The sequence below is a fragment of the Pan troglodytes genome, chromosome 20, assembly GCF_028858775.2.
Source record: "Pan troglodytes isolate AG18354 chromosome 20, NHGRI_mPanTro3-v2.0_pri, whole genome shotgun sequence".
NCBI classification, from domain to species: domain Eukaryota; kingdom Metazoa; phylum Chordata; class Mammalia; order Primates; family Hominidae; genus Pan; species Pan troglodytes.
The window spans coordinates 21,397,676-21,420,891 of record NC_072418.2 but is presented as its reverse complement, the minus strand read 5'-3'; the positions used below and the strand labels follow the sequence as shown (position 1 = coordinate 21,420,891).

The 23,216-nt window shown below is 55.3% G+C and overlaps 1 protein-coding gene across 6 annotated transcripts in view; it reads right to left on the bottom strand.

Annotated features, from left to right (window-relative positions):
- Positions 1-23,216, bottom strand: part of CRTC1 (CREB regulated transcription coactivator 1) — a 99,348-nt gene that overhangs the window by 14,837 nt on the left and 61,295 nt on the right. For all 6 annotated transcript variants that reach the window (XM_024351528.2, XM_024351531.3, XM_054673527.2 and 3 more), the window contains 7 exons: positions 21,600-21,737; positions 20,446-20,507; positions 17,703-17,797; positions 13,976-14,061; positions 7,984-8,024; positions 7,327-7,547; positions 2,023-2,147 (listed from right to left, as the gene is read on the bottom strand). In XM_024351528.2, the coding sequence (XP_024207296.1) occupies positions 2,023-2,147; positions 7,327-7,547; positions 7,984-8,024; positions 13,976-14,061; positions 17,703-17,797; positions 20,446-20,507; positions 21,600-21,737 (768 nt within the window). The remainder of the gene's footprint in view (positions 1-2,022; positions 2,148-7,326; positions 7,548-7,983; positions 8,025-13,975; positions 14,062-17,702; positions 17,798-20,445; positions 20,508-21,599; positions 21,738-23,216) is intronic.

The following is a 23,216-nucleotide window of genomic DNA, read 5'->3' as shown; positions in this document are numbered from 1 at the left end:
TAGGTGGACAATGCCACTGTGGTTACATTAAAAACAAACAAGTGACGGGCGCGGTGGCTCACACCTGCAATCCCAGCACTTCAGAAAGCTGAGATGGGGTGATCACTTGAGGTTGGGAGTTTGAGACCAGCCTGGTCAACATGACGAAACTCTGTCTCTACTAAAAATACAAAACTCAGCTGGGCATGGTAGGCACATGCCTGTAATCCCAGCTACTTGGGAGGCTAGCACGAAAATCGCTTGAACCTGGGAGGCAAAGGCTGCAGGAGAGCCAAGAGCACGCCACTGCACTCCAGCCTGGGCGACAGAGTGAGACTCTGTCTCAAAAAAAAAATTAAATTAAAATTAAAAAATAAAAAAATTTTAAAAATGTCAAAGTTCTCTGTTAGGGTTTTTTTGTTTTGTTTTTAAAAAGACAAAATGGATAAATTTCTAGAAATGCACAAATGACCAAAACTGACTCAAGAAAAAACAGAAAACCTGAATAGCCTTATAAGAAGGAGATGAGATTGGAAACTTCCCAACACATTTGAGCTAAGACACAGGTGGCTGCACTGGTGAATTTTACCAAACCTGGGACTACAGGAATTTACCATTACACCCGCCTAATTTTACCAAACTTTTAAAGAGGAATTAAAAATACTTCCAAAAAATAGAAGAGAAGTGAACATTCCTAACTCATTCTATGAAGCTGCATTGATTAGGTAAAAAAGAGGGAAGATTCAAATTACTAAAATCAGAAAATGAAAATGGGAACTTTGCTACCAACTTTACGTAAATAAAAAGGATTACAAGGCTGGGTGTGGTGGCTCACGCCTATAGTCCCAGCACTTTGGGAGGCCGAGGTGGGCAGATTGCCTGAGGCCAGGAGTTCGAGACCAGCCTGGCCAACATGGCAAAACCCCATCTCTATTATTTTTTTTTTTTAATTAGCCAGGCATGGTGGCGGTCACCTGTAATCCCAGCTACTCAGGTGGCTGAGGCACAAGAATTGCTTGAAATTGGGAGGCAGAGTTGCAATGAACCAAGATCACGCCACTGCACTCCACCCTGGGTGACAGAGCGAGACTCTGTCTCAAAAATTTTTTTAAAAAAGGGATTACGGTCAGGCGCGGTGGCTCACATCTGTAATCCCAGCACTTTTGGAGGCCAAAGGAGGCAGATCACTTGAAGTCAGGAGTTCGAGACCAGCCTGGCCAGCATGGTGAAACCCCATGTCTACTAAAAATACCAAAAAAAAAAAAAAAAAAAAAAAAAAAAAAAAATTAGCCAGGCATGGTAGCACATGCCTGTAGTCCCAGCTACTTGGAAGGCTGAGGTAGGTGAATGGCTTGAACCCAGGAAGCAAGGTTGCCGTGAGCCGAGATCATGCCACTGCACTCCAGCCTGGGCTACAGAGCAAAACTTCGTCTTAAAAAAAAAAAAAAAGGATTACAAAAGAGTATTATGAAAAATTTTCTGCCATCAAGTTGGATAGCAAAGACGAAATGGACAAATTCCTAGACACATACAAACTACCCAAAAAAGTAGACAAGCAAATACAGCAAATTGAAAAATCAAAAGCTAACCTCTTGAGTTTTTTCTTTTTTTTTGAAACAGAGTCTCACTGTCTCCCAGGGTAGAGTGCAGTGGTGTGATCATGGCTCACTGCAGCCTCCACCCCCTGGGCTCAAGTGATCCTCTCATCTTAGCCTCCCTAGTAGCTGGGACCACAGGCGCACACCACCATGCCCAGCTAATTTTTGTATTTTTTGTAGAGACGAGGTTTCACCATGTTGGCCAGGCTGGTCTCGAACTCCTGACCTCAAGTGATCCACCCGCCTCAGCCTCCCAAAGTGCTGGGATTACAGGCATGAGCTACGGCACCCAGCTTGAAAATTTGATAATAAAAACTAAAAGTGTTGGGAGCATTCTCAAGGTTTTGTGGCCTCCTGGAAGGAACAGGAGGCCTTCCGAGAGGTAGAGCCAGGCCTCCACCTTTCCCTTTCCCCCTCCCACCTGCCCCCCACCTTGCCCTCGCACCTGAGTGATGGGTGACAGCGGGGACAGGGTGGGCGATGCCTGCTGACGCCTTGCCTCTGTGCTCAGGGACAGGGGGCTGACGCCAGCTGGGCGGTGCTGTGGAGAGGAGCCAGGTGTGCTCATTCCTAGAAAGGAAGTAGGAGGGAGGGAGAGCAGGTGTGAGACTGATCACTGAGAAAGGGCTGCTTACACTCCCACAGTCACACTGCATGGGAATAGCTCAACTGCTCAGACAGAAGCCCATGGACATGTCCCAACTGCCAAACCTGGGCACCCCCCGAAGGCCCTGATCCCTGACCCGAGGGTCCCACAGTCCTGCAGAGTCTGTTCTCCTTCCTTCCAGGAAGGGGGGTGTCTCACAGCCAGCCAACCAGCACATCCCCATCTCTGGAGCATAAAATTGGCCCCCAGATGGGCATGTAACGAGGCTGGCCCAATGAGAGCCTTCCCAGGGGCTTTGGATGGAATTCCAGGAAGGGCTGTCTGAAGCCATGTGTGGGGCATCCTGTGGCGAGGTGAGGAGCCAGCTGAAGGGCTGCAGGGGAGAGGCAGCATCTGAGCCTGCTTCCCACTTTCAGGAGACAATAAATGGTTTTTTTTGGCTGAAAATGGCTGGGGTTGTGGTTAGCTTCAAGCCAGCAGGCCCTGCCCAATGCTGTGGTTTTGCCCACCGCCTCGTGGATCTTGCCCTCCTTCAGTGAATGTGTCCATTCCTGCAGCTGCTTCTCTTGGCCCCCAGACCTGAGCACCTGCTATCCCCTATGTCCCACAGCCACTTCCTCCTCCCCAGACCTGGTGCATTCCCCAAGCTGCAGTGCCACCCATCAGGCTGTCTGAACTAAAGAATGTCACTCCTCAACATCCTTCCCCCTCTCTGCCCTGGGGTCTGACACATCATTCCTGCTGGAGGTCCTGCCAGGAGCCGCCTCATCACCCCTTCCCTCACCCCGGCCCCGAAGGCCCTTGCACTGAGCAACCCAATCCTTGGATTCTGCTGCAGTGATGAAGCTGGGTGAGGTCAAGTTCAACGTGGCAGTAGCTGGGGCTGGCTGGGTTATTGTGGGCACCATGCCAGGCAGGCAACAGGCCCCTCGATGGCAGGAGGACCCCTGCGGGCCTGGCCTGACCCCCATCCACTCTGGAGACTTGGTTCCCTGGTTGGTGAGATGGCGACGATAACAGCCGCCCTCTCCGGTTCAAAGTGAGGCCCTGGTGAGGTCAGGAGCAGTCTCTGAAGAGCATCTGGCCTGCAGTCAAGGCGGGGGTGAAGCCGCCTGACTCACCCCAGGAGATCTGGGCACCAGATTAACCTTGTTCCGGCAGATGAGACGGCGGGTGCGTGGGCCCGTGGGAACACACCCGACAAGCACCGAGGGGAGATGACAGACAGCCTTGTCCGTGCCCAGGGCAGCTGCTCACCAGGGCGAGCTCAGTCACGCCTGCACATCCCCTCGGATGCCCTGGCAGCTCTGCTTGGCTGCGCACTGTGGGAGGAAGCCTGGTGCTGTTGACTGCTCCCCAGGCAGCAAGTGCCCTTTGCAGACCCTGGCGTCCAGGGAGGCATCAACAGAGGCCTGGATGGGAGGATGTGGGGGAAGCCTGCTCAGAGCACACTCAGAGTCACGACCCTGGGCCACTCCCTCATCTTCTCCTAAGTGTCCGCCACTTCGTGCGTCCAGCAGGCTGAGAGATGCTCAGTGCCCAGGTCAGAAGCAGAGGTCGGGCTCGGTACAAAGTAGGGGCAAACGTCAGGAGCGTGTGAGGGTACCGATGTGGGACGACAGGGGCGGGTGGGGCCTGAGGCAAACCAGAGCACTGTGGCCCGTCTCGAGGTGCAGGACATCGGCCATGGCCACTGGGCTGTCTGATTCTTCAAGAGCAGCCAGAAATCTGGTGTTCTACGGGCATTCCCCTGGTTTTTCAATGTTGATTCTAAGTACAGTCAAGCATCACTTAACAATGGGGGTGACTTCTGAAAAAACGCGTTGTCCGGCGATTTCATGGCTGTGCATGAGGATCACAGGGCAACTTACACAAACCTGGATGGCAGAGCCTCTGTACACCTCGGCCAGACGGTAGGGCCCTTGTTCCCAGGCTACAAACCTGTACAGGGTGACCGTCCTGAATACCGTCGGCCAGGCGCAGTGGCTCACGCCTGTAATCCCAGCACTTTGGGAGGCTGAGGCAGGCGGATCACCTGAGGGCAGGAGTTTGAGATTGGCCTGGCCAATGTGGTGAAACCCCGTATCTACTAAAAATACAAAAATTAGCCAGGCGTGGTGGTGGGCGCCTGTACTCCCAGCTACTCGGGAGGTTGACGCAGGAGAATCGCTTGGGACTGGGAGGCGAAGGTTGCAGTGAGCCGAGATCACACCACTGCACTCCAGCCTGGGTGACAGAGTGAGACTTTGTCTCAAAAAAAAGAAAAAAAAAATTAAAAACAGTAGGCAACTGTAGCACAATGGTAAGGACTTGTGTGTCTAAGCCTAGAAAAGGAGCAGTAAGACACAGCATTATACTCTGATGGGGCCACTGCCGATTATGTGGTTTGCTGTTGTCAGAAACGTCAAGATGTGGCGTGTGGCTGTATTACAGATGCACAACTGTGGGCCCACACGAAACATACCATGGGCTGGATTTGGCCCTTGGGCTGCCAGTCTCTAATGTCTGCCCTTAATACAAGGGAGTTTTTAATCTTCCACTGGCTGCAAAGTGAGCTCTCGGCCACCCCTGGAGAGGCCAGTTGGCCCAGGAGGGCGGACGGGAGCCTTGCTGTTGAATTCCTTTTGGCAACCTGGCTCACCTTTGGGAACAGGCACAGAGCCAGCTGGAGGGGAAGTCTGGAGCGGGCAGGGAGAGCTGCCAGGGGAGGGCGGGCCAGGTGTCAGGGCCCGCCCGGCCTCAAAGCTGGGCCAGGAAGGAGGAGCCAGGGCCTGCCCTCCTCCTGCACTCTGGAAAGCAGCCAGGGATATGGGAAATGTAGATGGAGCCAAGCGGGGTACTGTCTCCTCGGCCGCGAAGGCCTCTGTCTTCCTTCCTGAGGGAGCTCACGTTCTGACTGGCGGGTGGGTTTGCGAGGAGGGAGGGGGCCACCTTCGTGTGTGCCAGGGGCCGGCAGCTCGGCTTGATTTAAAAGGCGTCCAGAAAGCAAAGCCCCTGCCAGGCGAGCTGCTTGGGCGGCAGGTTCACAAACAACCCAACACATGTCAGGCATTACCGGGCCGCTCTGGCCAGCGCCGGCTCCAGCTTCCACATATGTTGTGTGTTTCCTTGTGCTCGTTTAGACTGGGTGCCGGCTGGAGGTGCGCAGCTCCCGGGCGGGCGCTGGGGACCTGCCAAGGACCCTCCAGCGGGAAGGGGGCCATGTGCTCTGGTGGCCGTGAAGAGATGTGAGGGGAAAAGCAGGGGCTGGGAGATGGCGGCTTCTATGCGGGGCAGGGGTACCTGCAGCCCCAGCGCTGACCTTCAGCTTTCTGGTTCTGCGCAGGTGCGTGTGGATGCCGCTTGCCTGGCCCTGTCTATCTGGAGACAATGAAGAAGGCTCCTCCGAATCGGCTGTGTTTTCTGGGCCTTCTCCGGTGCCCTCTGTCCAGTGGCAGAGCCCCGCGGGCCCAGGGCCCAGGGCCCAGGTGTGGGAGTCAGAATGCAGCCTCAATGCGCTCGGGCTGGGGCCCTGTTCCCTCTTCACTATTCTAGTCCCCATGCCCTCCTCCAAAAAACCCAGGAACATTCACGCCACCCTCCACGCCCCTTGCCTGCCCCTGGCCCTGCTGGCACCAAAGCCAGGAACGCCTCCAGGCTCCTCCCTCTCCTTCACTCCCTGCATCAACCCAGCTCCCAGGCTGGCCAATTTCACCCTGGAGTCTCCAGGCAGAGCCCCCAATTGGGGTGCTGTCCTGCTCCAGTGGCCGCCCCTCCCAAAAGCTCCTTCTTCCAGGGCAGCCAGGGGGACTCCGCCAGTTACAAATGTAAGCATGTGACTGTCTCATGGAAAGCCCTGCCTGGTGCTGCCTTCCAAGCCTGGGGCAGAGGCAGGATGGGCTGGTGGAGTGGGCCGGGGCCGGTTCATTCTCCAGCTCTGGGGCAAGACAGAGCACAGCAAGGTGGCGTCTGTCACCCCCACCCCCAGTGCATCCCCCACAGCCCCTCCAGCCTGTCCCACCCCCCAGGCCTAGTTGGAGCCACGCCATTTCTCCTCCTTGGAAGCCAGGTGCCTGCCACCCCCGGGATGCAGGTCACACACTGCACAGCCAATGGGGACGCAGACAACAGCTAAGGACGGAGCAGCAACGTGGGCCAGGGCAGGGGTGCAGGAAAGCAACGCGGCAGTAGAGGCCAGGGCCGGGACGGCCTTGCCAAGGGGACTAGCTCTGACCAGGGCAGGGCAGGGCAGGGGAGGGAGGGAGGCCTGCAGCCTCCTGGAGAGGAAGGACTACATGTGCAGAGGCCCTGAGGTGGGACTGGGGCTAAGTTCAGAGGGTGGAGGGTGGGCCAGGGTGGACATCCCAGACCCTGGAGGCCTCAGGCTTTCACTGAGAGGGAGCTGGGGGCCGTGCGAGGTCCCAAGTGGAGGAAGCCATGGCTGGTGGCTGTTCTAGGTGGGGAGGGGGCTGGGGGCCTGGGGAGAGGAGCCAGGTCAGGCCAGATCCTGAGGGCGGAGCCGACAGGACACGCTGACAATGGGTCAGGTCCACGTCCGGGAAAGGACAGAGGAGTTGGGGGACACCTCTGCAATCAGTGCAGCCACAGGAGGGGGTCCCGGGGGAGCAGGGCGGCAGCAGCACCAGGAGCTATTGGGACGGGCGAGGGGCCTGTGCAATGTCCCTGTGGATGTGGCTGAGGAAGAAAGGAGTGTGGAGCTGGAGACGGTTGGGGGTGGTGGTGCTGGGATGTGACAAGTAGGTGGTCGCTGTCAGATGTCGGGTGGAGGAAGCAGGTCAGGCCTGGTCCTGCCCCCCAGTGAGGGGCTGGGGGCGAGGAGGGGTGGAGGGAAGGCCTGGCCCACCCCAGCTGCGTTAAAACTCCCAGGGCTTCCCTCCTGGACTCCCCAAAGCACCATCACACACCCTCAAACCCACTGTCTGGTGTCTGGGGGCACCAGGCACTCCTTTCCACCAGGCCTGTACCCAGGCCCCACCCCTACCTGGGATGCCTGTGCCCGCTGGGTCAGCCTGTCGGCCGCCCCCCAGCCCTGTCCCCCATGCCCTGGTATTTGGGACGGGACTCTGCCAAGTCATCCTGCAGATGCCCGTGTTGTCTCCACAAGCCAGTGCTCTGTCCGAGGGCAGAGTGTCCCTGCCTTACCCTGGCCGGCGCCACCAATGCCCAGGTGCGTCAGGTTGGCCGCGAGGTTGCCGGTGCTGCTGGAGCTGCTCAGTGCAGGGAAGGTGGGCTCCTCGGGGTCCAGCGGGGTCGGGAGCGGGGAGGGGAAGTGGATGTTGGTCAGGTCGGGCAGGGACCCTCCTGTGTTGTGGGTGGCAGGGATCAGGGCTGTAGTGTTTTCCTGGTCGGCAGACGGGAAGATGCTGGGAAAAGGCCAGAGGCAGGCAGGAGGTGAGCTCACGGGGCGGGGCTGGTGGCGGGGACAGGGGGCTGGCAGCGGGGACAGGGGGCTGGTGGGAGAAAATCAGCGGGTGCAAAAGGCCACCCCCCATCAGGTGCCGTGTGCTTGGGAAACCACTGTTGGCTGGCACCAGGCTGAGACCTTGGAAAGCAGCCTATCACCCGGTGAGGACGGTGGGGGGCCTGGGGGCAGCAACCTCCCTGAACCCAGGAGAGGGCATCATCCCTGGGAATGAGGTGTCTGAGGGGTGGGCATGTGGGGGCTCTGTCACTGGCCTCTGGTCACACGGTGTCCCTCTTGCAGGGACTTGCAACCTCAAGAGAGTGGACAGAATACCCCGGGGTGGACGGAGCAGCGCAGCAGATGCAGTGTGCGGGGTGGGCCCTGTGGAGACTTACTTGATTCCGGGGACCTCACAGGACTTGGGCCTGGACCCCGTCTGAAAGAGAAGACAGGAGAGCCTGAGCCCTGGGGCACACCCCGTGGGGCCCTCCTCCTGGGCACTGGGCCTCCTTGAAACGGCTGATCTTCCCACAAAGCCCAGAGATGCATCATGAGAACCAAGCTTGCTGGGGCCACAGAGCCCCACAGATGGAGGACAGGGGCACCCCCCCAGGGTGGAGGGGCGGGCCCCAGACATGCCCAGCGCGAAGCGAAGAGTTGCACAGAGAGGGTCTCCCTACGGGTCCCCTCCCCCTGCTCCTGCCCTCAGTGGGCAGTCTCTTTTCAGAGGAGTCTGGGGAGAACATGGCATGTGGATCTTTTTAAATTTTTATTCTATTTCATAGAGACAGGATCTCACTTTGTCACCCAGGCTAGAGTGCAGTGGTGTGATCACAGCTCGCCGCAGCCTCAACCTCCCGAGCTCGTGATCTTCCCGCCTCAGCCTCCCGAGTGGCTGGGACCATAGGCACGCGTCACTGCACTGCGCCCGGCTGCTTTTTAAATTTTGTGTAAAGCGCCTCTTGACACTCCCAAGGCTGTACCACAGCAGTCAGCAGCCAGCACAGTAGAGGGGCCTCTGCTAAGCTGGCCGCCCTAAGCCCTGGTACCCGAGGCTAAGTGTCCCTAGAGCTGTCCCCAACCATCCATGCTGTTCCCAGATCATGGTGGCAGGGGTTCCGGGGGCAGGAGTTGCCTCTATCCAGTGCCCACCGGGCAAGTTTGTGAGCAGCCACCAGTCTCCAGGGAGTGAATCAAGCCCAAGGCCCAAAGGAGGGAAGAACTGAGTCAGGGGAGACCCAGGAAGCTTGGACCTGATGCCCTAAACTCAGTTCAGAGGTCACTGCCCCTGTCTTGGGGCTGACCAGCTTTGCAGCAGAGACCTAGACATGTGACTTCCCCAGGGACCCTCAGGGTCTGCTACTTCCTGAGAGTCCCGAGACATCCCTCTGCTATGTGGGCAGCCACACTCATCCCCCACTGACTAGGGCTTGGGTAGCCCTCAGCATGACATTGGTTTTTCTGCTTGGCTGAGGAGCACTGTCAGGACACTTTCGGGACGTGGACATGGTATATGGAAAGGGCCCACAATAGGCTCCTCTTGGACTGTGGCCCACAGAGCCTTTGAAGTTCAGGGTCTCGGGAAGGGCTCCTCTGCCTTTTTTTTTTTCTTTTTTTTTAGAGACGGAGTCTCACTCTGTCTCTCAGGCTGGAGTGCAGTGGCACGATCTCAGCTCACTGCAAGCTCCGCCTCCCTGGTTCACCCCATTCTCCTGCCTCAGTGTCTCGCGTAGCTGGGACTACAGGTGCCCGCCACCAAGCCCGGCTAATTTTTGTATTTTTAGTAGAGACAGGGTTTCACCGTGTTAGCCAGGATGGTCTCGATCTCCTGACCTCATGATCCGCCCACCTTGGCCCCCAAAGTGCTGGGATTACAGGCATGAGCCACGGTGCCTGGCCTCTTCCGCCTTTTAAAAAAATGTTTAATTTTAATTTTAATTTTTTATTTTTATTTATTTTTTTGAGACAGAGTCTGGCTCTGTCGCCCAGGCTGGAGTGCAGTGGCACGATCTCGGCTCACTGCAAGCTCCGCCTCCCAGGTTCACGCCTTTCTCCTGCCTCAGCCTCCCGAGTAGCTGGGACTACAGGCACCCGCCACCACGCCCGGCTAATTTTTTTGTATTTTTAGTAGAGACGGGGTTTCACCATGTTAGCCAGGATGGTCTCGATCTCCTGACCTCATGGTCTGTCCACCTCACCCTCCCAAAGTGCTGGGATTACAGGCGTGAGCCACTGCACCCAGCCTAATTTTTATTTTTTAATTTTTTTTTAAGAGATGAGGCTCACCGTGTTGCCCAGGCTGGCCTCAAACTCCTGGGCTCCAGTGATCCTCCTGCCTCGGCCTCCCAAAGTGTTGGGATTACAGGCGTGAGCCACGGCACCCGGACTGAAGTATGGACTTTCACAGCAACGGGAAAGAAAATCATAATCCCAGCCGAAAGACCTGCCGGGTACCTCCAAGGGCTTCTGAGGCAGGGTGGGGTCTGGCTCTGGCTGTGAGGACACAGTAGGGTAGCAGGGCAGCCTCCAAGCCCCCACCGCTCACAGACAGAGTCCGGTGAGTTGGCCCTGGGGAGGGGGTGCCCAGGAAAACCTTCCTGGAGGACCAATGTTTCCTCCCCTGTGAGTTGGGGGCACTAACACCAGCCAAGACATGGGATCACTGCAGGCCCTGGGGAACTACAGGCTCCAGGTAGGGGCCCCCGAGACTCCTGTTCAAGGACAAAGGCAGGACCGTCTTCTGCTCTTGGCAGGCATGACCAGACAGAACCCCAGCCATGGATGAGGCCTCCCAGTGTGACACGTTTCCGCCCCTAGGGCCCTGGGGCAAACACTTCTGGCTGAGTTCTTTCGGGATTATCAGATGAAAAAGGCGAACATGCTGGCAGAGGGTGGGGCTGGCCTCAAAATGCACACACCGTGAGGGGGCAATGCCCAACCCGCAGCCACTGGGGTGCCCGAGGGGTGGCGTGCGACCGGCGGGTGTTAAGCCTCTGTGGAGAACGCCGGCTGAACGGGTTTCTGCTTGGCCAGAGCCTCCTTCATTCTGAGAGTAAACATTCGCTTCATTACCGGATTTCTGCAAAGCACACCGGCGATCACGTTCTCAAGAATACTTTGAAAAGCATTCCACCAACATTATGGAGACATTAATGGATTTCTGAGCAGTATTAAAAATTCACCCACCACCCCACTCCACTATCGGGGTGTGTCTCCCTCTGCAAGGTGACTGTCGCCATCTTCCTTTTCTTGAGTAACGGCAGAACATCCAGCTGTGTGGGTGGACCGTGGCCTACTTACCCACCTCTCTGCTGCTGGACATTTGTTTTCTTGTTTTGTTTGTTGTTAGAATTTTTTTTTTTTTAGAGACAGGGTCTTGCTCTGTTGCCCAGGTTGGACTTGAACTCCTGGGCTCCTGGGCTCAAGTGATCCTCCTGCCTCCCAAGTAGCAGGCACACACACATATCACACTAGCTAACTGTTTTAAAATGTTTTGCAGAGACCAGGTCTCAGTATGTTGCCCATGCTGGTCTCAAACTCTTAGGCTCAAGCAATCCTCCCACCTCAGCCTCCCAAAGTGTTGGGATTACAGGCACGAGCCACTGTGTCCGTCCAGCCTAGAGTTTTTTTTTTTTTTTTTTTTGAGACGGAGTCTCGCTCTGTCGCCCAGGCTGGAGTGCAGTGGCGCGATCTCGGCTCACTGCAAGCTCCGCCTCCCGGGTTCAAGCAATTCTCCTGTCCCAACCTCCCAAGTAGCTGAGATTACAGGCAAGTGCCACCACACCTGGCTAATTTTTTGTATTTAGTAGAAATGGGATTTTACCATGTTGTCGAGGCTGGTGTCAAACTCCTGACCTCAGGTGATCCACCGGCCTCGGCCTCCCAAAGTGCTGGGATTACAGGCGTAAGCCACTGCACCTGGCCTAGGGTTCTTTTTTAAAGTTTTTTTCCCATAAGAGTGGAAATCTCAGTGACTCCTTGTGCCAAACTGAAACACAGAGACCGAGCCCAGGAGTTTGAGACTAACCTGGGCAACATAGTGAGACCCCCGTCTTTAACAAAAATTAAAAAATAGGCCAGGCGAGGTGGCTCATGCCTGTAATCTCAGCACTTTGGGAGGCTGAGGCAGAGGACTGCTTGAGCCCAGGAGTTCGAGACCAGCCTGGGCAACGAAGTAAGTTCCTGTCTCTATAAATGATTTAAAAATTGGCCGGGCACGGTAGCTCACGCCTGTAATCCCAGCTACTCGGGAGGTTGAGGCAGAAGAATCACTTGAACCTGGGGGACGGAGGTTGCAGTGAGCCCAGATTGCGCCACTGCACTCTAGCCTGGGCGAAAGAGTGAAACTCCATCTCAGAAAAAAAAAAAAAAAAAAAAAAGCCAGGTTTGGTGGCACGCTCCTATAGTCCCAGCATCACAGGAGGCTGAGGCAGGAGGATCGCCTGAGCCTGGGAGGTTGAGGCTGCAGTGAACCGTGTTCCCACCATTGCACTCCAGCATGGGCAACAGAGCAAGATCCTGCCTCAAAAAAACAAAAAATACAAAAATTTGTCAGGCATGGTGGCATGCACCTGTAGTCCCAGCTACTCTGGAAGCTGAGGCAGAGGACTGTTTAAGTCCAGGACTCCAGGGCTGCAGTGAGCTAGGGTGGCACCACTGCACTCTTGCCTAGGCATAAGAGAGACCCTATTTCTAAAAAAACAAAAAGAGCCTGTCATCCCAGCACTTTGGGAGGCCAAGGCGGGCAGATCACTTGAGGTCAGGAGTTTGAGACCAGCCTGGCCAACATGGTGAAACCCTGTTTCTACCAAAAATACAAAAATTAGCCAGGTGTGGTGGCACACGCCTGTGACCCCAACTACTCGGGAGGCTGAGGCAGGAGAATCACTTCGCTTGAACCCGGGAGGCAGAGGTTGCAGTGAGCCGAGATCACGCCACTGCACTCCAGCCTGGGCAACAGAGCGAGACTCTTTCTCAAAAAAATAAAATAAAAATAATTAAAATAAATATAATAAAATTTTAAAATAAAAATAAAAGAAAAGAAAAAGAAATACACAGATGGATATAAAGGGCTGACAGCGCCACCCACACTCACCAAGACAGAAAATGCACAACCCTTGTGAGACGCCCCTCAGTCAGGTCTGCCTGCTGGTATCTGTGCAGCTGCATCTCTGCAAGTTTTATGCCTTTTCCAATATTCTTATCCCACTCTGTCCACATGACAATAGTATCAGGAGTGTTTCTCATGAGTTTAAAATTTCTTCAAAATCTTATCTCCTCGAGGGACTGAAGACTATTTCCTCAACAAATTCCTTACTCCTGAAATGTGCAGGCTGTTTCTAGTTTATTGCAAAAGCTCTGGAAAATACCTTTAAAAAACACATTGCTCCTTATTCATTCCTCAACTCTCAATGATTGAATTCCTGAAGAAGAAATTATTGGAGCAAATATTTTTTTTTTCCCCACCAGAAGGGGTCTTGCTCTATTGTCCAGGGTGGAGTGCAACGGTATAGTCATAGCTCACTGCGGTCTTGACCTCCTGGGCTCAAGTGATACTCCCGCCTCAGCCTCCTGAGTAGCTCAGAGTACAGGTACACATCACCACCCCTGGCTCATTTTTTGTAGAGGCAGGGTCTCACTTTGTTGACCAGGCTGCTCCCAAACTCCTGAGCTCAAGTAATCCTCCCACCTCAGCCTCCGAAAGTGCTGGGATGACAGGCGTGAGCCATGCACAGCCTGGAGCAAACCCTTTTGAAAGGATTTTGGCACAGGCTGGTGCCTCACTTTCCCATAGGGGAGGAGTAATTTGCATTGCTGTCCCTTTCAGTGCAACTTGACCAGCAACGGGTTTTAATTCTTTTTTTTTTTTTTTGAGATGGAGTCTTGCTCTGTTGCCCAGGCAGGAGTGCAATGGCACAATCTCGGCTCAGTGCAACCTCTGACTCCAGGTTTCAAGCGATTCTCCCACCTCAGTCTCCCAAGTAGCTGGGATTACAGGCGTGCACTACCATACCCAGCTAATTTTTTGTATTTTTAGTAGAGACAGGGTTTCACCATGTTGGCCAGGCTGGTCTTGAACTCCTGACCTCTGGCAATCCGCCTGCCTCGGCCTCCCAAAGTACTGGGATTACAGGTGTGAGCCACCGCGCCCAGCCTGGGTTGTAATTTTTGTGCAGTTCCGGCCTGTTGGATAAGGCCTGCTGTTAGTGATCTTAGTGATCAACAGACCTAACAGATTCTCTGAATTTGAAGATGGAAAAATCGGAGTGAGGTTCCCTGTCTTGGGAAGGTGAAGCCACCCCAACCTGCCATTTTGTCACCTTTGCCCAGGTGATGCTTGAGAAGAGAAAGAAGAAAAAAAGTTTTTGAAAGCTCATAGGCTCTTACCTTCTTGGTGTCCCATGCTTGCTTGGAAAGGTTTTTGTCTGCCTCTGATGTGGTCTCTTCCATTCCTGGGACTGTTAACAGTAAGACTGGGGAGGTGGGAGGGGGAGAAGGAGAATCAGAGAAGAAATTTCTTTGCAGCCGCATGGTGGTACCAGGAGGACACGTCCCTGACACACGGAGTCATGGCCATGGTAAGACTGCAACTGTCCTAACGGGAACTTCTGTGGACTGTACTAAAACCACAAAAAAGGGCTTCATGACAAACAACAACAACTTTATTTATTTATTTATTTATTTATTTATTTATTTATTTATTTATTTAGAGACGGAGTCTCGCTCTGTCGCCCAGGCTGGAGTGCAGTGGCACAATCTCAGCTCACTGCAAGCTCCACCTCCCGGGTTCACGCCATTCTCCTGCCTCAGCCTCCCAAGTAGCTGGGACTACAGGTGCCCGCCACGATGCCGGGCTAATTTTTTTTTTTTTTTTTTTTGTATTTTTAGTAGAGACGGGGTTTCACTGTGTTAGCCAGGATGGTCTCGATCTCCTGACCTCATGATCCGCCCGCCTTGGCCTCCCAAAGTGCTGGGATTACAGGTGTGAGCCACCGTGCCCGGCCCATCAACTTTAAATAAGTCAGAAAATCTGTGACTTAAGAAAAAATAGGCTGGGCGTGGTGGCTCACGCCTGTAATCCCAGCACTTTGGGAGGCTGAGGTGGGCAGATCGCCCGAGGTTAGGAGTTTGAGACCAGCCTGGCCAACGTGGCGAAATCCTGTCTCTACTAAAAATACAAAAATTGGCCGGGCATAGTGGTCAGGACTCGTAATCCCAGCTGCTTGGGAGGCTGAGGCAGAATTGCTTGAACCGGGGAGGCAGAGGTTGCAGTGAGCTGACATCACGCCATTGCACTCCAGTCTGGGCGACAGAGTGAAACTCTGTTTCAAAAAAAAAAAAAAAGAAAGAGAGAGAGACAAAGAGAAACAAGGCTGGACACAGTGGCTCACACCTGTAATTACAGCACTTTGGGAGGCCAAGGCAGGCAGATTACTTGAGCTCAGGAGTTTGAGACTGCCCTGGGCAACATGGCAAAACCTCACCTCTACAAAAAATAAGAAAGTTGGCCGGGTGTGGTGGTGCTCACCTGTAGTCCCAGCTATGCGAGAGGCTGAGGTGGAGGGCTCGCTTGAGCCTGAGAGGTAGAGGCTCCAGTGAGTTGTGATCATGCCATGGCGCTCCAGCCTGTGTGACAGAGCAAGACCCTGTCTCTAAAATAAAATAATATAAAACAGCAGCTCTGGAGCCTGAGGATGTGTGGATTCTGCTTCCCACAGAAGAGGCTGAACCAACGTGGGCCTCAGAGGCGTCAGGCTACAGAGAACAGCCAAGAATCTCTCCCAAGAGCAGCTGCCTAGCTTGTGTGTATATTTTTCTTTCTTTCTTTTTTTTTTTTTTTTTGAGACAGTCTTGCTCTCCCACCCAGGCTGGAGTGCAGTGGCACCTTGGCTCACTGCAACCTGCGCCTACTGGGTTCAAGAGATTCTCCTGCCTCAGCCTCAGATTATAGGCATGTGCCACCAAGCCCAGCTAATTTTTATATTTTTAGTAGAGACAGGGTTTCTCCATGTTGGCCAGGCTGGTCTCAAACTCTTGATCTCAAGCAATCTGCCCACCTCAGCCTCTCTCCCAAAGTGTTGGGATTCCAGGCATGACCCACCGCGCCTGGCCCTAGCTTGCATGTTCTGTTCCGCATCCACCACTTGATCTTGCTTCCTGCTCTGGGCTGCTGACACCCAGTGGCTGAACCTTTATTGAGCCCCCGGCACCAAGCACAGGGGTTCAGACCATGTCACTCAATGCTGATGGAGGTGGGACCAGTGCACTCATGGCAGCAGCAGCCCCGTGAGTCAGCCACAATGTCAGCCAGCGCCAGAGCAAGAAGAGGAGAGGGAGAGTCTGAGCGACGGGATGGATGGGCATCAATTGAGGCTCTGGAACCAGCTGGGCCTGAAGGTGCCTTTCCTTGGATCTTTCAGTCAAGGTAAGAGTAAACATTTCCCCATTTTCTTTTTTCTTTTGAGACAGGGTTTCACTTTGTCACCCAGGCTGGAGTGCAGTGGCGTGATCTTGGCTCACTGCAACTTCCACCTCCCAGGCTCAAACAATTCCCCCTCCTGCCTCAGCCTCCCGAGTGGCTGGTACCACAGGCACGTGCAAACACTCCCAGTTAATTTTTTTGTGTTTTTGGTAGAGACGGAGTCTCACTATGTTGCCCAGGCTCATCTCAAACTCCTGGCCTTGTGATCCACCCACCTCGGCCTCCCAAAGTGCTGGGATTGCAGGCGTGAGCCACCACACCCAGCCCATTTCCCCATTTTCTTTATGCCTGTTGCACATTTCATTTTTTTTACTTGTAACTGGGAGACCCACGATGAGCACAGCCAGATAGGCCAACCCCTTCCTTGTTGAAAGCCAGGCTGCGAGGAGGCAGCCAGGCCAACCCCAGCCCTGTCACCACCTCAGGCGCTCCGTGGAGAGTGGGGATAGATGATGTGTCCCTGCCAGGCCCCCACTCCAAGGCCACCAGGGGTCCCACGTTACAGCTCCTTTCCCAGGTTACAGTGTCCCAGGGGATGGTGACATCCTGTTGCCCACCCCTCGGACGTCCTGTCTGTGGGGACCTAGTAGGACAGGCAGCAGCCTCAGAACAGCCTGCTCATTAGGAATAGCAGGGAAGCCCCAGGCACTGTGCCGTCCTCAGCACCCCTGGGTGTTCCAGAAGCCTCATTTTCATTATGGAGACATTCTCTTCTCCCTCCCGTCTCTGCTGCACGCTGAGCCGGAACCCCGGAGTGAGGTTCTGGCCAACAGTCCTCCTCCTCCTCCTCTTCCTCCTCCTATCAGCAGAATCTCCCTTGCGTGTTAACCACCCACTCGGTGAACGGCAGCAATACAAGCATAGGTATGTGAGCCCTAAGCACGTGCAACTCCCTGGCTTCAGTGCCTTGGGCCACACCAGGTTCCCTGGGGCTGGCCTCAAGCCTCCAAGCTCCCTTCTCTGATGGCACCGCCCCAGTTTTTAAGACAGCATATGCCCTCCTTGAAGGTTCCCAGGGTGCCGCCTCCACGCCCGGCTTCAAATTGGAGCCAAGGACCTGGGTACAGATCTGTCCCCGCCACAGGGGTGTGCATGGCTCAGCTGGAGGCGACACTCTGGCCAAGAGTTGGGAAGAGATGGCCTCTTTCTCACTCGCTATAGCTAGGACGGGCCCAGGGACTGCAGGCGAGGAGAGTTCTCAGCAGCAGAGCCAGGAAACAGTCCAGTGGGAAGCAGTGGAAGGAGCTGAACCTGTGGCTAGAAGTCGACCCCTGGCCTGCTCTGTCATGAGCTGACAAATGCTCCTTTGAGTGGGCTTGCTGCCGCTACATTTGAAACCAGCATCTGTGCAGCACCCAGACTTCATGGCCACGCCCTCAATCCAGGAATGGGAGCCAACGTGCGCCTACAGGGTTGTTTTCTCTGCCTAGAAAACTCCTATGCACTCTTCAAAATCCAACTTAAGTAGCACCACCTCTGAAAGTTTCCGATCCCCTCCCCCGATCCCTCAGCATGGTCTGAGTCTTCCTTTGAAGAGCCATCTGCCCACAAGCTTGTGACCTCCTGGAGAACAGGGGTTACCTGCTGGACTTGCCTCACCCCAGCAGAGACACCCGAGTCCCCTGTCCATACCTCTTTTCTGGTGCACGTCCTGGGACCCACTGCTAAAGGATTCTGGCTGCGTGGGCGTCATTGTGCTCTGGTGCAGGGCGGAGTCAGAATTGGTCCTGGTGGGGAGGGAGGAAGAGACAATGAGCCTCAGCCCAAGGCAGACGATGCAACAGTCCTGATCCCAGCTGGGACATGCTGGATGGACAGGGTGGCAGCTGTGGATCATTTTTGTGAGCTGCTGCACCTGAGCAAAGCTCTCGGGACCTCATTCTAAAAAGAGCCACCAGAGTGACTGCGGTGTTCATCTGCAAAGCTCGTGAAAAACAAAAAGCAGCCACGCGAGGTGGCGCACGCCTGTGGTCCCAGCGACACAGGAGGCTGAGGTGAGAGGATCACTTGAGCCCAGGAATTCAAGACCAACCTGGGCAACAGAGCAAGGCTTCTTGGCTTTGGGGAAAGGACAGTGCCCTCCTGCTGAAACCTCCCAAAGAAGGAGCCCCACAGGTGCCCAGCCTTGGGGTATGAGCCTCCAGTCTGTCACCAGGTCCCCTCTTGGTGACAAACAAAATCAGGTGACTGTGACCTCTAGGATGCTCAGTGTCACACAAACCCAGTGTGACAGGTGGAAGGGGCTAGGAGAAGGCCCCGGAAGGAATGAAGCCACTTAGAGGCCCCCGTGGTTGGGAAGCCAACCTGAGGCAGGAGGTCTTGCTTCAACCAGCCCAGGAGAGGCTCTTCCCTCTACCTCCAGGGACCGCATTTCCCTCTAGGAACTGATGGGGAGAAGGCACAAGGCCACCCAATCTGCTCCTGGCTGCAGGTGCCTCAAGAGTGGCTCCCCAGAAAGCCTCCTTGGCTGCCAGGCAAAATGTGGGTACAGCCACCACCAGCTATGTGTCTCTGAGCAAGTGTTTTGACCTCTCTGTGCTCAATTTCCTCATGTCTAAAATGGACTACAATGGAGATGAACACACTGCCCACTCCATAAAGCTCCATTCATTTTATATAAGTTAATGAATGTGATGGCGGGAACAGGGCCCGACCTATGATACGGGCTTGGTGAGAATTTAATATTGTAGTATACATATATATTTTGAACAGCTTGCTTACTTTTCTTCTGTTTACTAACGTGTGTGTATGTGTGTGGTGTGTGTGCGTGTGTATGTATGTATATGGTTTTTCTTTTTTTTTTGAGACAGGGTCTCACTCTGCCCCCCAGGCTGGTGTACAGTGGCATGATCATGGCTCACTGCATCCTCAACCTCCCAAGCTCTAGTGATCCACCCGCCTCGGCCTCCCAAAGTGCTGGGATTACAGGTGTGAGCCACTGTGCCTGTTATATATATTTCTATTGTAGTAAAATATATATAACAGCCAGGCACAGTGGCTCATGTCCTGTAATCCCAGCACTTTGGGAGGCCGAGATGGGTGGATCACTTGGGCCCAGGAGTTTGAGACCAGCCTGGGTAACGTGGCAAGATCTTGTCTCTCCAAAAAAAAAAAAATTAGCTGGAAGCAGAGGTGGGACGATTCAGTCTGGGAAGTCGAGGCTGCAGTGAGCTGTGATCGCGCCATTGCACTCCAGCCTCAGTAACAGAGTGTGACCATGTCTCAGAAAAAAAATTATATACACACACACGTTTGTATACATATGTATGTAAATATGTGTGTATATATGTATAGTTTTAACTGTTTTTGAGTGTATAGTTCTGTGACATTAAGTACATTCACATTGTTGTGCAACCATAATCTATATTATTGTATGTTTTTATATTAACTATATTATTGTTATTTTAGGCCTTGGAGACAGGGTCTCGCTCTGTGGCCCAGGCTGGACTGTAGTGGCATGATTACAGCTCACTGCAGCCTTGACCTCCTGGGCTCAAGCAATTCTCCCACCTCAGCCTCCCGAGTAGCTGGGAGTACAGGCGTGCACTACTACATCTGGCTAATTCTCTCATTTTTTGTAAAGATGGGATCTTTCTATGTTGCTCAGGCTGGTCTTCAACTCCTGGGTTCAACTGATCGCCTGCGTTGGTCTCCAAAAGTGCTGGGATTACAGGCGTGAGCCACTGTGCCTGGCCTGTATTTTTCCTAATCTTCCATCCTAAATGTGTTAATATAATTTTATCATCACATTTTTAATGGCTGTTGAGTAACATGGGTACCTGCTCTGAATACAGCATTAAATAGGAAAGAGCAAGCTACAGTGCTGAATATGCGGTATCGTCCCACTTTCTTTTTCTTGCGATGCAGTCTCACTCTGTCACCCAGGCTGGAGTGCAGTGGCTCGATCTTGGCTCACTGCAACCTCCGCCTCCCGGGTTCAATTATCCCGCCTCAGCCTCCTGAGTAGCTGGGGATTACAGGCATGCGCCACCATGCTGGCAAATTTTTGTATTTTTAGTAGAGACGGGGTTTCACCATGTTGGCCAGGCTGGTCTCGAACTCCTGACCTCAAGTGATCCGCCTGCCTCGGCCCCCCAAAGTGCTGAGATTACAGCCTGAGCCACCACTCCTGGTCCCACTTTTGTTTTTGTCTTTTTTTTGTCATAAGTGGGGGGAAGGGAAATGTTAGAAGACCTCCCAAAGCTGGAACTCCTGTGTTTCAGGGTGAAGGCTAATTTCTAGAAACTTCTGGATGCATCTTAGTTTGGTCATTGTTTAAGCGACTGTGTCCTGCTTTTCCACATGTAACCATGATGAGAGTTTGGTTTTGTTTCCAACAAGAAGGGGGCGGGGGGGGGGGTGTCCAGCCACTGACCTTCTCCAGCTGGTGTCCGCGGGTGGTGAGAGGTACACGGTGCCGTAGGGGCAGCTGTCGGCGTGAGGTGAGTTAAGGGGGCAGTGCCACTGGCTGAGACCTCGCCTCCAACAACACACTCTCAGCCCAGGGCAGGAAGCCCCGGCTGGCTGGCTGGGGTCGGCCTGAGGCCTGCAAACAGCTGGGACCAGTAGGGCGGGGGGCATTTCCTGCCGGCCTTTCCTGCCTGGCTACAAGCAGCCCCCGTTCCAGGGGCTCTCCAGGGGTACAGCCCTGTCCACCTAGCACTCAGCACTCTGCTCCGTGAGCACACGTGCGGGCTGCACCCCTTCCAAGGGAGGGGGTTCTGGGCTGTGAAAGTAGGGCCTGTGGGGATGCTGGGGAGTCTGAGTTCAGCTGACCCTGGTCTAGACTCTCCATCCTGGGCTGACGGGGTGGCTCCTGGGGCCCAAGGGCTCAGTCTGGGGCCCAGCTGGTCAAGCTCCCCCAGCCCACGGAAATGAGAACCGGAGAACAAGCTTCTCTGTTCTGGAGAGCCGGGGGATCCCGGGAGCAACCTGAGGCCGCTCAGACTCTGGTGTTGTGGGGCCCGGCTGGCTGAGCACCAAGGGGCGGCTGAGTTGGGGGGGAGGGGGGGACTCTGGCTGATCTCTGCGTGACCCAGTCGCAGAGGCGAATTTTACTCCTGTCTTACCGAGATGGAGCCTCCCTTGGATGCGTCCGGGTCTCACACAGACCCCCTTAGCCCCACTGCCTTGGCTGGGCTGCCCTCCGTGCAGCGCGTAGGAGAGGCCTCATCAGCTCACAGCCCTGACTGTGGGCTCCCTGCTCATGGCCTTCCTGGCCCCACTGCCCTGCCAGGTGTCTAAGCCCTCTGTGGTCAGGTATAACCTTCCTCAACTCCTGCCTTGGGAGCTGTTCCCTGTGCCCCTTGAGCCCCCAAGTCTGGCCAAAGGCTCCAGGGCTTGTGGCACAGCCTCCTCCAGGAAGTCCCTCAGGCTGCCCTGAGATCAAGCCTCCCAGATGGTGCTGCCCTGATTCTGTCCCCAGAGCTGGAAGCAGGCAGCCCTGTCAGAACCTGCTGGGTAAACTTGGGGTCCTGCCGGCACCGACAGGGCCTGGCCCCCACCCTCATCCTCTGGGGAAAAGGATATCTGCCGTCCGTGTTTGTCCACTGACAGGGGCCGGCGGTGTGGGGAGCCGAGCCGGCCACGCTCCCGGTACACCCTGTCCACCAGCCCATGGTGCCGGGTGGTCCGGCTGGTGTCCAGGCCCGAGGATTGGAAGGGGGTCTGGGGGAGGAGGAGATGGAAACAGAGAGAGAGAAATCCAAACAATGGTTAGCAGCTGTGGCCCCAGCGCTGGCCCCAGTCTGATCGCAGGGCCCCCCACTCTGGAGCACCCTCGGCCATCGCTCCACAGCCTGGGATGGGCTTCTTCCTTCAGCCCCAGCTCCCTGGCTCTCCAAGCACTGGGGGGCAGGGAGGGGGTGTGAGCTGGGGTCCCGGGAGCCAGGGTGGCAGGGGCGTGCAGTGCAGCTGGCATGCACAGGCCAGGCAGAGCGGCACAAGCTCGGGGCCAGCGCCCGCCGGGTGCCAGGGATGTAGCCGGCCTAGGCAGCCCTCCTCCCCAGTCTCACCAGGTGCAGACAGGCCTCCGCCCTCTCTCTCCGGGCCTGGACGGCCTCCTACCCCCACCTACGTCATCCCTGGAGGGGCCTGCCAAGAGACGGCCCAGGGGCTTCCAGCCCAGGACTGTTTCGGGGCCCACCTGGCCAAGCGCGAGTTCCTGGGAGGCTTCCTTGTGGAGCCCAGGGCTGCTCTTGATTGAGACGCGGCCCCCACACACCCTCCCCCGCAGCCTCCTCCAGGCACTCCAGGCACCACCAGAGCCAACTACAGGCGCCTTCCGGAGCCATGGCCCACTGCTTGGCTGGACGGGGCTTCCTCCCAGCACCTGGGGCTGGCACCAGGCTGGCCCTCCCCAGGCCCTGCTACATGCCCGGCCTCATGCCCCCGGGGCTGCCAGGAGCCTGCCCTGACCCTGTGTTGCCCACTTGCCATCTGACTGGGGTGAGATCAGCAGGCTCTGCCAGCTTTGGATGCAGCCAATCCCCCAGTCCGGCCATCTGGCCCCTGAGCCCTTATGCCTTCTCTGGGCAGCCGGGCAAAATGTGACTCTGATACTAAAGTGAGTCTCCTCTCCAGAAGCCTGTCCATGGCTAGGATTGCTGCTTTGTCCCAGCCTCGGCCAGACTTCAGGGCTGACTACTGTCCCCAGCCCTGGGGACCCCCAAGTCTTTCTTCGATCCAGCATGAACTCTGCTGGTTTGGGTCTTTCTGTGGCTCTTGCCCCCAAAAGGCTGTGGGCATGGGAGACGTGGGCCTGTGACGATGAGGGTGGGAACTGTGCTGTCCAGCGCACAGGCTCCTCAGGGTAGGGGCAATTCATCTCCTTCCAGAGATGCCTTGAAGCCCAGAGGGAAACTGAGGCAGCCAAAGCCAAGTCAGAGGCAGAATGAAGCGGGGGCTGGCCACACCCGGGCTCGCCACGTCCTGCCTGCTGGCCTGGTTTGGGAGATGCGTGCACACGTGTGTGTGTGTGTGTGTGTGTGTGTTTGTGTGCGTGTGTGTGTATATAGGGACGGACCATGCAGCTTTGGGGCACATGCTGGGATTCTGCTCTGCTGGACCCCAGATGGGGATGCGCGGCTATGGCATCTGCCCCAGATGGACCCCAAGAGTCCCCAGGGCCTCTCGACGCGACCATAC